Raw genomic sequence first — 11978 nt, forward strand, 5'->3', positions numbered from 1 at the left:
CGTGAATTGCTTTATTTATCTTGAAATTAATCCTGAGTAAAAGCATCCACATAATGAAAGATCCTCTTTAACCAATATCTGGGTCAAAAGAGATGAGATGTATAAAGCATTCCTTATCCTTTTAAGATCTGACCCTAATTTTAGCTAAATCATGCGTAGAAGATGCTCCACAACTATTCTGTATGACCTAAGCCACGTGGTTCCAGTTTTATTTAGACTTGAATTACTGTATGACAGTAGCATTATTTAACATCAGTTAGTTTATAACTTTAATGCAGAATTACTCAGTTAATACTCGGTCAATATAATTTCAATACAGGATTAACTAGAAATGTATGAGCATGTATTGGGAGATATTAGTACATAATTAGTATACAATTTGTGTAATTATTAGTCTCTTTTTTGCACAACTTTACGTAATATTTGCTCTTCTTTTATTTTCCATCAGATGTTCAGTGCACTGGTTTGACAACAACCATTGCTCAAAGCTCTTCGACTGTTACAGAAGTAAGTACAGCAGAAGTCACATCAGCATCTGAAATAAGTACGAGTGATGCTATAACAGTGAGTACAGCAGAAGTCATATCAACAACTGAAATAAATCCAAGTGATGCACCTGAAGTGAGTACAGCAGAAGTCATATCAACAGCTGAAATAAATCCAAGTGATGCTCCTGACGTGAGTACAGCAGAAGTCATATCAACAGCTGATATAAATCCAAGTGATGCTCCTGAAGTGAGTACAGCAGAAGTCATATCAACAGCTGATATAAATCCAAGTGATGCTCCAGAAGTGAGTACAGCAGAAGTCATATCAACAACTGAAATAAATCCAAGTGATGCACCTGAAGTGAGTACAGCAGAAGTCATATCAACAGCTGAAATAAATCCAAGTGATGCTCCTGACGTGAGTACAGCAGAAGTCATATCAACAGCTGATATAAATCCAAGTGATGCTCCAGAAGTCAGTACAGCAGAAGTTATATCAACAGCTGATATAAATCCAAGTGATGCTCCAGAAGTGAGTACAGCAGAAGTTATATCAACAGCTGATATAAATCCAAGTGATGCACCTGAAGTGAGTACAGCAGAAGTCGTATCAACAGCTGATATAAAACCAAGTGATGCACCTGAAGTGAGTACAGCAGAAGTCATATCGACAGCTGATATAAAACCAAGTGATGCTCCAGAAGTGAGTACAGCAGAAGTCATATCAACAGCTGAAATAAATCCAAGTGATTCTCCTGAAGTGAGTACAGCAGAAGTCATATCAACAGCTGATATAAATCCAAGTGATGCTCCAGAAGTGAGTACAGCAGAAGTCATATCAACAGCTGATATAAAACCAAGTGATGCTCCAGAAGTGAGTACAGCAGAAGTCATATCAACAGCTGATATAAATCCAAGTGATGCACCTGACGTGAGTACAGCAGAAGTCATATCAACAGCTGATATAAATCCAAGTGATGCTCCAGAAGTGAGTACAGCGGAAGTCATATCAACACCAGATATAAATCCAAGTGATGCTCCAGAAGTGAGTACAGCAGAAGTCATATCAACAGCTGATATAAATCCAAGTGATGCTCCAGAAGTGAGTACAGCAGAAGTCATATCAACAGCTGAAATAAATCCAAGTGATGCTCCAGAAGTGAGTACAGCAGAAGTCATATCAACAGCTCATATAAATCCAAGTGATGCTCCAGAAGTGAGTACAGCAGAAGTCATATCAACAGCTGATATAAATCCAAGTGATGCACCTGACGTGAGTACAGCAGAAGTCATATCAACAGCTGATATAAATCCAAGTGATGCTCCTGAAGTGAGTACAGCGGAAGTCATATCAACAGCAGATATAAATCCAAGTGATGCTCCAGAAGTGAGTACAGCAGAAGTCATATCAACAGCTGATATAAATCCAAGTGATGCTCCAGAAGTGAGTACAGCAGAAGTCATATCAACAGCTGATATAAATCCAAGTGATGCTCCAGAAGTGAGTACAGCAGAAGTCATATCAACAGCTGATATAAATCCAAGTGATGCACCTGAAGTGAGTACAGCAGAAGTCATATCGACAGCAGATATAAATCCAAGTGATGCTCCAGAAGTGAGTACAGAAGAAGTCATATCAACAGCTGAAATAAATCCAAGTGATGCTCCAGAAGTGAGTACAGCAGAAGTCATATCAACAGCTGAAATAAATCCAAGTGATGCTCCTGAAGTGAGTACAGCAGAAGTCATATCGACAGCTGATATAAATCCAAGTGATGCTCCAGAAGTGAGTACAGCAGAAGTCATATCAACAGCTGATATAAATCCAAGTGATGCACCTGAAGTGAGTACAGCAGAAGTCATATCAACAGCTGAAATAAATCCAAGTGATGCTCCGGAAGTGAGTACAGCAGAAGTCATATCAACAGCTGATATAAATCCAAGTGATGCACCTGAGGTGAGTACAGCAGAAGTCATATCAACAGCTGATATAAATCCAAGTGATGCTCCAGAAGTGAGTACAGCAGAAGTCATATCAACAGCTGATATAAATCCAAGTGATGCTCCAGAAGTGAGTACAGCAGAAATCATATCAACAGCTGATATAAATCCAAGTGATGCTCCAGAAGTGAGTACAGCAGAAGTCATATCAACAGCTGATATAAATCCAAGTGATGCACCTGAAGTGAGTACAGCAGAAGTCATATCAACAGCTGAAATAAATCCAAGTGATGCTCCGGAAGTGAGTACAGCAGAAGTCATATCAACAGCTGATGTAAATCCAAGTGATGCTCCTGAAGTGAGTACAGCAGAAGTCATATCAACAGCTGATATAAATCCAAGTGATGCACCTGAAGTGAGTACAGCAGAAGTCATATCAACAGCTGATATAAATCCAAGTGATGCTCCTGACGTGAGTACAGCAGAAGTCATATCAACAGCTGATATAAATCCAAGTGATGCTCCAGAAGTCAGTACAGCAGAAGTTATATCAACAGCTGATATAAATCCAAGTGATGCACCTGAAGTGAGTACAGCAGAAGTCGTATCAACAGCTGATATAAAACCAAGTGATGCACCTGAAGTGAGCACAGCAGAAGTCATATCAACAGCTGATATAAATCCAAGTGATGCTCCAGAAGTAAGTACAGCAGAAGTCATATCAACAGCTGATATAAATCCAAGTGATGCTCCAGAAGTGAGTACAGCGGAAGTCATATCAACAGCTGATATAAATCCAAGTGATGCTCCAAAAGTGAGTACAGCGGAAGTCATATCAACAGCTGATATAAATCCAAGTGATGCACCTGAAGTGAGTACAGCAGAAGTCATATCAACAGCTGATATAAATCCAAGTGATGCTCCTGAAGTGAGTACAGCAGAAGTCATATCAACAGCTGATATAATTCCAAGTGATGCACCTGAAGTGAGTACAGCGGAAGTCATATCAACAGCTGATATAAATCCAAGTAATGCTCCAGAAGTGAGTACAGCAGAAGTCGTATCAACAGCTGAAATAAATCCAAGTGATTCTCCTGAAGTGAGTACAGCAGAAGTCATATCAACAGCTGAAATAAATCCAAGTGATGCACCAGAAGTGAGTACAGCAGAAATCATATCAACGGCTGATATAAAACCAAGTGATGCTCCAGAAGCGAGTACAGCAGAAATCATATCAACAGCTGATATAAATCCAAGTGATGCACCTGAAGTGAGTACAGCAGAAGTCTTATCAACAGCTGATATAAATCCAAGTGATGCTCCAGAAGTGAGTACAGCAGAAGTCATATCAACAGCTGATATAAATCCAAGTGATGCTCCAGAAGTGAATACAGCAGAAGTCATATCAACAGCTGAAATAATTCCAACTAATGGTCCTGAAGTGAGTACAGCAGAAGTCATATCAACAGCTGATATAAATCCAAGTGATGCGCCTGAAGTGAGTACAGCAGAGGTTATATCAACAGCTGATATAAAACCAAGTAATGCTCCGGAAGTGAGTACAGCAGAAGTCATATCAACAGCTGAAATAAATCCAAGTGATGCTCCGGAAGTGAGTACAGCAGAAGTCATATCAACAGCTGATAGAATACCAAGTGATGCTCCAGAAGTGAGTACAGCAGAAGTCGTATCAACAGCTGATATAAATCCAAGTGATGCTCCTGAAGTGAGTACAGCGGAAGTCATATCAACAGCTGATATAAATCCAAGTGAAGCTCCTGAAGTGAGTACAGCTGAAGTCATATCAACGGCTGATATAAATCCAAGTGATGCTCCTGAAGTGAGTACAGCAGAAGTCATATCAACAGCTGATATAAATCCAAGTGATGCTCCTGAAGTAAGTACAGCGGAAGTCATATCAACAGCTGATATAAATCCAAGTGATGCACCTGAAGTGAGTACAGCAGAAGTCATATCAACAGCTGATATAATTCCAAGTGATGCATCTGAAGTGAGTACAGCGGAAGTCATATCAACAGCTGAAATAAATCCAAGTGATGCTCCAGAAGTGAGTACAGCAGAAGTCGTATCAACAGCTGAAATAAATCCAAGTGATGCTCCAAAAGTGAGTACAGCGGAAGTCATATCAACAGCTGATATAAATCCAAGTGATGCACCTGAAGTGAGTACAGCAGAAGTCATATCAACAGCTGATATAAATCCAAGTGATGCTCCAGAAGTGAGTACAGCAGAAGTCATATCAACAGCTGATATAAATCCAAGTGATGCTCCAGAAGTGAGTACATCAGAAGTCATATCAACAGCTGATATAAATCCAAGTGATGCTCCAGAAGTGAGTACAGCAGAAGTCATATCAACAGCTGATATAAATCCAAGTAATGCTCCAGAAGTGAGTACAGCAGAAGTCATATCAACGGCTGATATAAATCCAAGTGATGCACCTGAAGTGAGTACAGCAGAAGTCATATCAACAGCTGAAATAAATCCAAGTGATGCTCCTGAAGTGAGTACAGCAGAAGTCATATCAACAGCTGATATAAATCCAAGTGATGCTCCAGAAGTGAGTACAGCAGAAGTCGTATCAACAGCTGATATAAATCCAAGTAATGCTCCTGAAGTGAGTACAGCAGAAGTCATATCAACAGCTGATATAAATCCAAGTGATGCGCCTGAAGTGAGTACAGCAGAGGTTATATCAACAGCTGATATAAAACCAAGTAATGCTCCGGAAGTGAGTACAGCAGAAGTCATATCAACAGCTGAAATAAATCCAAGTGATGCTCCGGAAGTGAGTACAGCAGAAGTCATATCAACAGCAGATATAAATCCAAGTGATGCTCCAGAAGTGAGTACAGCAGAAGTCATATCAACAGCTGATATAAATCCAAGTGATGCACCTGAAGTGAGTACAGCAGAAGTCATATCGACAGCAGATATAAATCCAAGTGATGCTCCAGAAGTGAGTACAGCAGAAGTCATATCAACAGCTGAAATAAATCCAAGTGATGCTCCGGAAGTGAGTACAGCAGAAGTCATATCAACAGCTGATATAAATCCAAGTAATGCTCCTGAAGTGAGTACAGCAGAAGTCATATCAACAGCTGATATAAATCCAAGTGATGCACCTGACGTGAGTACAGCAGAAGTCATATCAACAGCTGATATAAATCCAAGTGATGCTGCAGAAGTGAGTACAGCGGAAGTCATATCAACAGCAGATATAAATCCAAGTGATGCTCCAGAAGTGAGTACAGCAGAAGTCATATCAACAGCTGATATAAATCCAAGTGATGCTCCAGAAGTGAGTACAGCAGAAGTCATATCAACAGCTGATATAAATCCAAGTGATGCTCCAAAAGTGAGTACAGCAGAAGTCATATCAACAGCTGATATAAATCCAAGTGATGCTCCGGAAGTGAGTACAGCAGAAGTCATATCAACAGCTGATATAAATCCAAGTGATGCTCCAGAAGTGAGTACAGCAGAAGTCATATCAACAGCTGATATAAATCCAAGTGATGCACCTGAAGTGAGTACAGCAGAAGTCATATCGACAGCAGATATAAATCCAAGTGATGCTCCAGAAGTGAGTACAGCAGAAGTCATATCAACAGCTGAAATAAATCCAAGTGATGCTCCGGAAGTGAGTACAGCAGAAGTCATATCAACAGCTGATATAAATCCAAGTGATGCTCCTGAAGTGAGTACAGCAGAAGTCATATCAACAGCTGATATAAATCCAAGTGATGCACCTGACGTGAGTACAGCAGAAGTCATATCAACAGCTGATATAAATCCAAGTGATGCTCCAGAAGTGAGTACAGCGGAAGTCATATCAACAGCAGATATAAATCCAAGTGATGCACCTGAAGTGAGTACAGCAGAAGTCGTATCAACAGCTGATATAATTCCAAGTGATGCACCTGAAGTGAGTACAGCGGAAGTCATATCAACAGCTGAAATAAATCCAAGTAATGCTCCAGAAGTGAGTACAGCAGAAGTCGTATCAACAGCTGAAATAAATCCAAGTGATTCTCCTGAAGTGAGTACAGCAGAAGTCATATCAACAGCTGATATAAATCCAAGTGATGCTCCAGAAGTGAGTACAGCAGAAGTCATATCAACAGCTGATATAAAACCAAGTGATGCTCCAGAAGTGAGTACAGCAGAAGTCATATCAACAGCTGATATAAATCCAAGTGATGCACCTGACGTGAGTACAGCAGAAGTCATATCAACAGCTGATATAAATCCAAGTGATGCTCCAGAAGTGAGTACAGCGGAAGTCATATCAACACCAGATATAAATCCAAGTGATGCTCCAGAAGTGAGTACAGCAGAAGTCATATCAACAGCTGATATAAATCCAAGTGATGCTCCAGAAGTGAGTACAGCAGAAGTCATATCAACAGCTGAAATAAATCCAAGTGATGCTCCAGAAGTGAGTACAGCAGAAGTCATATCAACAGCTCATATAAATCCAAGTGATGCTCCAGAAGTGAGTACAGCAGAAGTCATATCAACAGCTGATATAAATCCAAGTGATGCACCTGACGTGAGTACAGCAGAAGTCATATCAACAGCTGATATAAATCCAAGTGATGCTCCTGAAGTGAGTACAGCGGAAGTCATATCAACAGCAGATATAAATCCAAGTGATGCTCCAGAAGTGAGTACAGCAGAAGTCATATCAACAGCTGATATAAATCCAAGTGATGCTCCAGAAGTGAGTACAGCAGAAGTCATATCAACAGCTGATATAAATCCAAGTGATGCTCCAGAAGTGAGTACAGCAGAAGTCATATCAACAGCTGATATAAATCCAAGTGATGCACCTGAAGTGAGTACAGCAGAAGTCATATCGACAGCAGATATAAATCCAAGTGATGCTCCAGAAGTGAGTACAGAAGAAGTCATATCAACAGCTGAAATAAATCCAAGTGATGCTCCAGAAGTGAGTACAGCAGAAGTCATATCGACAGCTGATATAAATCCAAGTGATGCTCCAGAAGTGAGTACAGCAGAAGTCATATCAACAGCTGATATAAATCCAAGTGATGCACCTGAAGTGAGTACAGCAGAAGTCATATCAACAGCTGAAATAAATCCAAGTGATGCTCCGGAAGTGAGTACAGCAGAAGTCATATCAACAGCTGATATAAATCCAAGTGATGCTCCAGAAGTGAGTACAGCAGAAGTCATATCAACAGCTGATATAAATCCAAGTGATGCTCCAGAAGTGAGTACAGCAGAAATCATATCAACAGCTGATATAAATCCAAGTGATGCTCCAGAAGTGAGTACAGCAGAAGTCATATCAACAGCTGAAATAAATCCAAGTGATGCTCCGGAAGTGAGTACAGCAGAAGTCATATCAACAGCTGATGTAAATCCAAGTGATGCTCCTGAAGTGAGTACAGCAGAAGTCATATCAACAGCTGATATAAATCCAAGTGATGCTCCGGAAGTGAGTACAGCGGAAGTCATATCAACAGCTGATATAAATCCAAGTAATGCTCCAGAAGTGAGTACAGCAGAAGTCGTATCAACAGCTGAAATAAATCCAAGTGATTCTCCTGAAGTGAGTACAGCAGAAGTCATATCAACAGCTGAAATAAATCCAAGTGATGCACCAGAAGTGAGTACAGCAGAAATCATATCAACGGCTGATATAAAACCAAGTGATGCTCCAGAAGCGAGTACAGCAGAAATCATATCAACAGCTGATATAAATCCAAGTGATGCACCTGAAGTGAGTACAGCAGAAGTCTTATCAACAGCTGATATAAATCCAAGTGATGCTCCAGAAGTGAGTACAGCAGAAGTCATATCAACAGCTGATATAAATCCAAGTGATGCTCCAGAAGTGAATACAGCAGAAGTCATATCAACAGCTGAAATAATTCCAACTAATGGTCCTGAAGTGAGTACAGCAGAAGTCATATCAACAGCTGATATAAATCCAAGTGATGCGCCTGAAGTGAGTACAGCAGAGGTTATATCAACAGCTGATATAAAACCAAGTAATGCTCCGGAAGTGAGTACAGCAGAAGTCATATCAACAGCTGAAATAAATCCAAGTGATGCTCCGGAAGTGAGTACAGCAGAAGTCATATCAACAGCTGATAGAATACCAAGTGATGCTCCAGAAGTGAGTACAGCAGAAGTCGTATCAACAGCTGATATAAATCCAAGTGATGCTCCTGAAGTGAGTACAGCGGAAGTCATATCAACAGCTGATATAAATCCAAGTGAAGCTCCTGAAGTGAGTACAGCTGAAGTCATATCAATGGCTGATATAAATCCAAGTGATGCTCCTGAAGTGAGTACAGCAGAAGTCATATCAACAGCTGATATAAATCCAAGTGATGCTCCTGAAGTAAGTACAGCGGAAGTCATATCAACAGCTGATATAAATCCAAGTGATGCACCTGAAGTGAGTACAGCAGAAGTCATATCAACAGCTGATATAATTCCAAGTGATGCATCTGAAGTGAGTACAGCGGAAGTCATATCAACAGCTGAAATAAATCCAAGTGATGCTCCAGAAGTGAGTACAGCAGAAGTCGTATCAACAGCTGAAATAAATCCAAGTGATGCTCCAAAAGTGAGTACAGCGGAAGTCATATCAACAGCTGATATAAATCCAAGTGATGCACCTGAAGTGAGTACAGCAGAAGTCATATCAACAGCTGATATAAATCCAAGTGATGCTCCAGAAGTGAGTACATCAGAAGTCATATCAACAGCTGATATAAATCCAAGTGATGCTCCAGAAGTGAGTACAGCAGAAGTCATATCAACAGCTGATATAAATCCAAGTAATGCTACTGAAGTGAGTACAGCAGAAGTCATATCAACGGCTGATATAAATCCAAGTGATGCACCTGAAGTGAGTACAGCAGAAGTCATATCAACAGCTGAAATAAATCCAAGTGATGCTCCTGAAGTGAGTACAGCAGAAGTCATATCAACAGCTGATATAAATCCAAGTGATGCTCCAGAAGTGAGTACAGCAGAAGTCGTATCAACAGCTGATATAAATCCAAGTAATGCTCCTGAAGTGAGTACAGCAGAAGTCATATCAACAGCTGATATAAATCCAAGTGATGCGCCTGAAGTGAGTACAGCAGAGGTTATATCAACAGCTGATATAAAACCAAGTAATGCTCCGGAAGTGAGTACAGCAGAAGTCATATCAACAGCTGAAATAAATCCAAGTGATGCTCCGGAAGTGAGTACAGCAGAAGTCATATCAACAGCTGATAGAATACCAAGTGATGCTCCAGAAGTGAGTACAGCAGAAGTCAAATCAACAGCTGATATAAATCCAAGTGATGCTCCTGAAGTGAGTACAGCAGAAGTCATATCAACAGCTGATATAATTCCAAGTGATGCACCTGAAGTGAGTACAGCGGAAGTCATATCAACAGCCGATATAAATCCAACTGATGCACCTGAAGTGAGTACAGCAGAAGTCATATCAACAGCTGATATAAATCCAAGTGATGCTCCAGAAGTGAGTACAGCAGAAGTCATATCAACAGCTGGTATAAATCCAAGTGATGCTCCAGAAGTGAGTACAGCAGAAGTCATATCAACAGCTGATATAAATCCAAGTGATGCTCCAGAAGTGAGTACAGCAGAAGTCATATCAACAGCTGATATAAATCCAAGTGATGCTCCAGAAGTGAGTACAGCAGAAGTCGTATCAACAGCTGATATAAATCCAAGTAATGCTCCTGAAGTGAGTACAGCAGAAGTCATATCAACAGCTGATATAAATCCAAGTGATGCGCCTGAAGTGAGTACAGCAGAGGTTATATCAACAGCTGATATAAAACCAAGTAATGCTCCGGAAGTGAGTACAGCAGAAGTCATATCAACAGCTGAAATAAATCCAAGTGATGCTCCGGAAGTGAGTACAGCAGAAGTCATATCAACAGCTGATGTAAATCCAAGTGATGCTCCTGAGGTGAGTACAGCAGAAGTCATATCAACAGCTGATATAAATCCAAGTGATGCTCCTGAAGTGAGTACAGCGGAAGTCATATCAACAGCTGATATAAATCCAAGTGAAGCTCCTGAAGTGAGTACAGCTGAAGTCATATCAACGGCTGATATAAATCCAAGTGATGCTTCTGAAGTGAGTACAGCAGAAGTCATATCAACAGCTGATATAAATCCAAGTGATGCTCCTGAAGTGAGTACAGCAGAAGTCATATCAACAGCTGATATAATTCCAAGTGATGCACCTGAAGTGAGTACAGTGGAAGTCATATCAACAGCTGAAATAATTCCAACTAATGGTCCTGAAGTGAGTACAGCAGAAGTCATATCAACAGCTGATATAAATCCAAGTGATGCGCCTGAAGTGAGTACAGCAGAGGTTATATCAACAGCTGATATAAAACCAAGTAATGCTCCGGAAGTGAGTACAGCAGAAGTCATATCAACAGCTGATGTAAATCCAAGTGATGCTCCTGAGGTGAGTACAGCAGAAGTCATATCAACAGCTGATGTAAATCCAAGTGATGCTCCGGAAGTGAGTACAGCAGAAATCATATCAACAGCTGATAGAATACCAAGTGATGCTCCAGAAGTGAGTACAGCAGAAGTCGTATCAACAGCTTATATAAATCCAAGTGATGCTCCTGAAGTGAGTACAGCGGAAGTCATATCAACAGCTGATATAAATCCAAGTGAAGCTCCTGAAGTGAGTACAGCTGAAGTCATATCAACGGCTGATATAAAACCAAGTGATGCTCCTGAAGTGAGTACAGCGGAAGTCATATCAACAGCTGATATAAAACCAAGTGATGCTCCAGAAGTGAGTACAGCAGAAGTCGTATCAACAGCTGATATAAATCCAAGTGATAATCCTGAAGTGAGTACAGCGGAAGTCATATCAACAGCTGATATAAATCCAAGTGAAGCTCCTGAAGTGAGTACAGCTGAAGTCATATCAACGGCTGATATAAAACCAAGTGATGCTCCTGAAGTGAGTACAGCGGAAGTCATATCAACAGGTGATATAAAACCAAGTGATGCTCCAGAAGTGAGTACAGCAGAAGTCATATCAACAGCTGATATAATTCCAAGTGATGCACCTGAATTGAGTACAGCCAAAGTCATATCAACAGCTGATATAAAACCAAGTGATGCTCCAGAAGTGAGTACAGCAGATGTCGTATCAACAGCGGATATAAAACCAAGTAATGCTCCTGAAGTGAGTACAGCAGAAGTCGTATCAACAGCTGATATAAAACCAAGTGATGCTCCTGAAGTGAGTACAGCAGAAGTTGTATCAACAGCTGATATAAAACCAAGTGATGCTCCAGAAGTGAGTACAGCAGAAGTCGTATCAACAGCTGATATAAATCCAAGTGATGCTCCTGAAGTGAGTACAGCAGAAGTCATATCAACAGCTTATATAAAACCAAGTGATGCACCTGAAGTGAGTACAGCAGAAGTCATATCAACACCAGATATAAATCCAAGTGATGCTCCAGAAGTGAGTACAGCAGA

At 40.5% G+C, this 11978-nt stretch overlaps 1 protein-coding gene across 1 annotated transcript in view; it reads left to right on the forward strand.

Annotated features, from left to right (window-relative positions):
* The first annotated feature begins 331 nt into the window (after positions 1 to 331).
* The window catches only part of MUC4 (mucin 4, cell surface associated), a 125254-nt gene continuing 113607 nt past the window's right edge, over positions 332 to 11978 (forward strand). Inside the window, exons 1-7 of the mRNA XM_075863666.1 lie at positions 332 to 359; positions 449 to 682; positions 794 to 4615; positions 4670 to 5566; positions 5636 to 8701; positions 8783 to 9285; positions 9412 to 11740. Coding sequence (XP_075719781.1) covers positions 332 to 359; positions 449 to 682; positions 794 to 4615; positions 4670 to 5566; positions 5636 to 8701; positions 8783 to 9285; positions 9412 to 11740 — 10879 coding nt within the window. The remainder of the gene's footprint in view (positions 360 to 448; positions 683 to 793; positions 4616 to 4669; positions 5567 to 5635; positions 8702 to 8782; positions 9286 to 9411; positions 11741 to 11978) is intronic.

Source organism: Rhinoderma darwinii, chromosome 4 (genome assembly GCF_050947455.1).
Source record: "Rhinoderma darwinii isolate aRhiDar2 chromosome 4, aRhiDar2.hap1, whole genome shotgun sequence".
NCBI classification, from domain to species: Eukaryota; Metazoa; Chordata; class Amphibia; order Anura; family Rhinodermatidae; genus Rhinoderma; species Rhinoderma darwinii.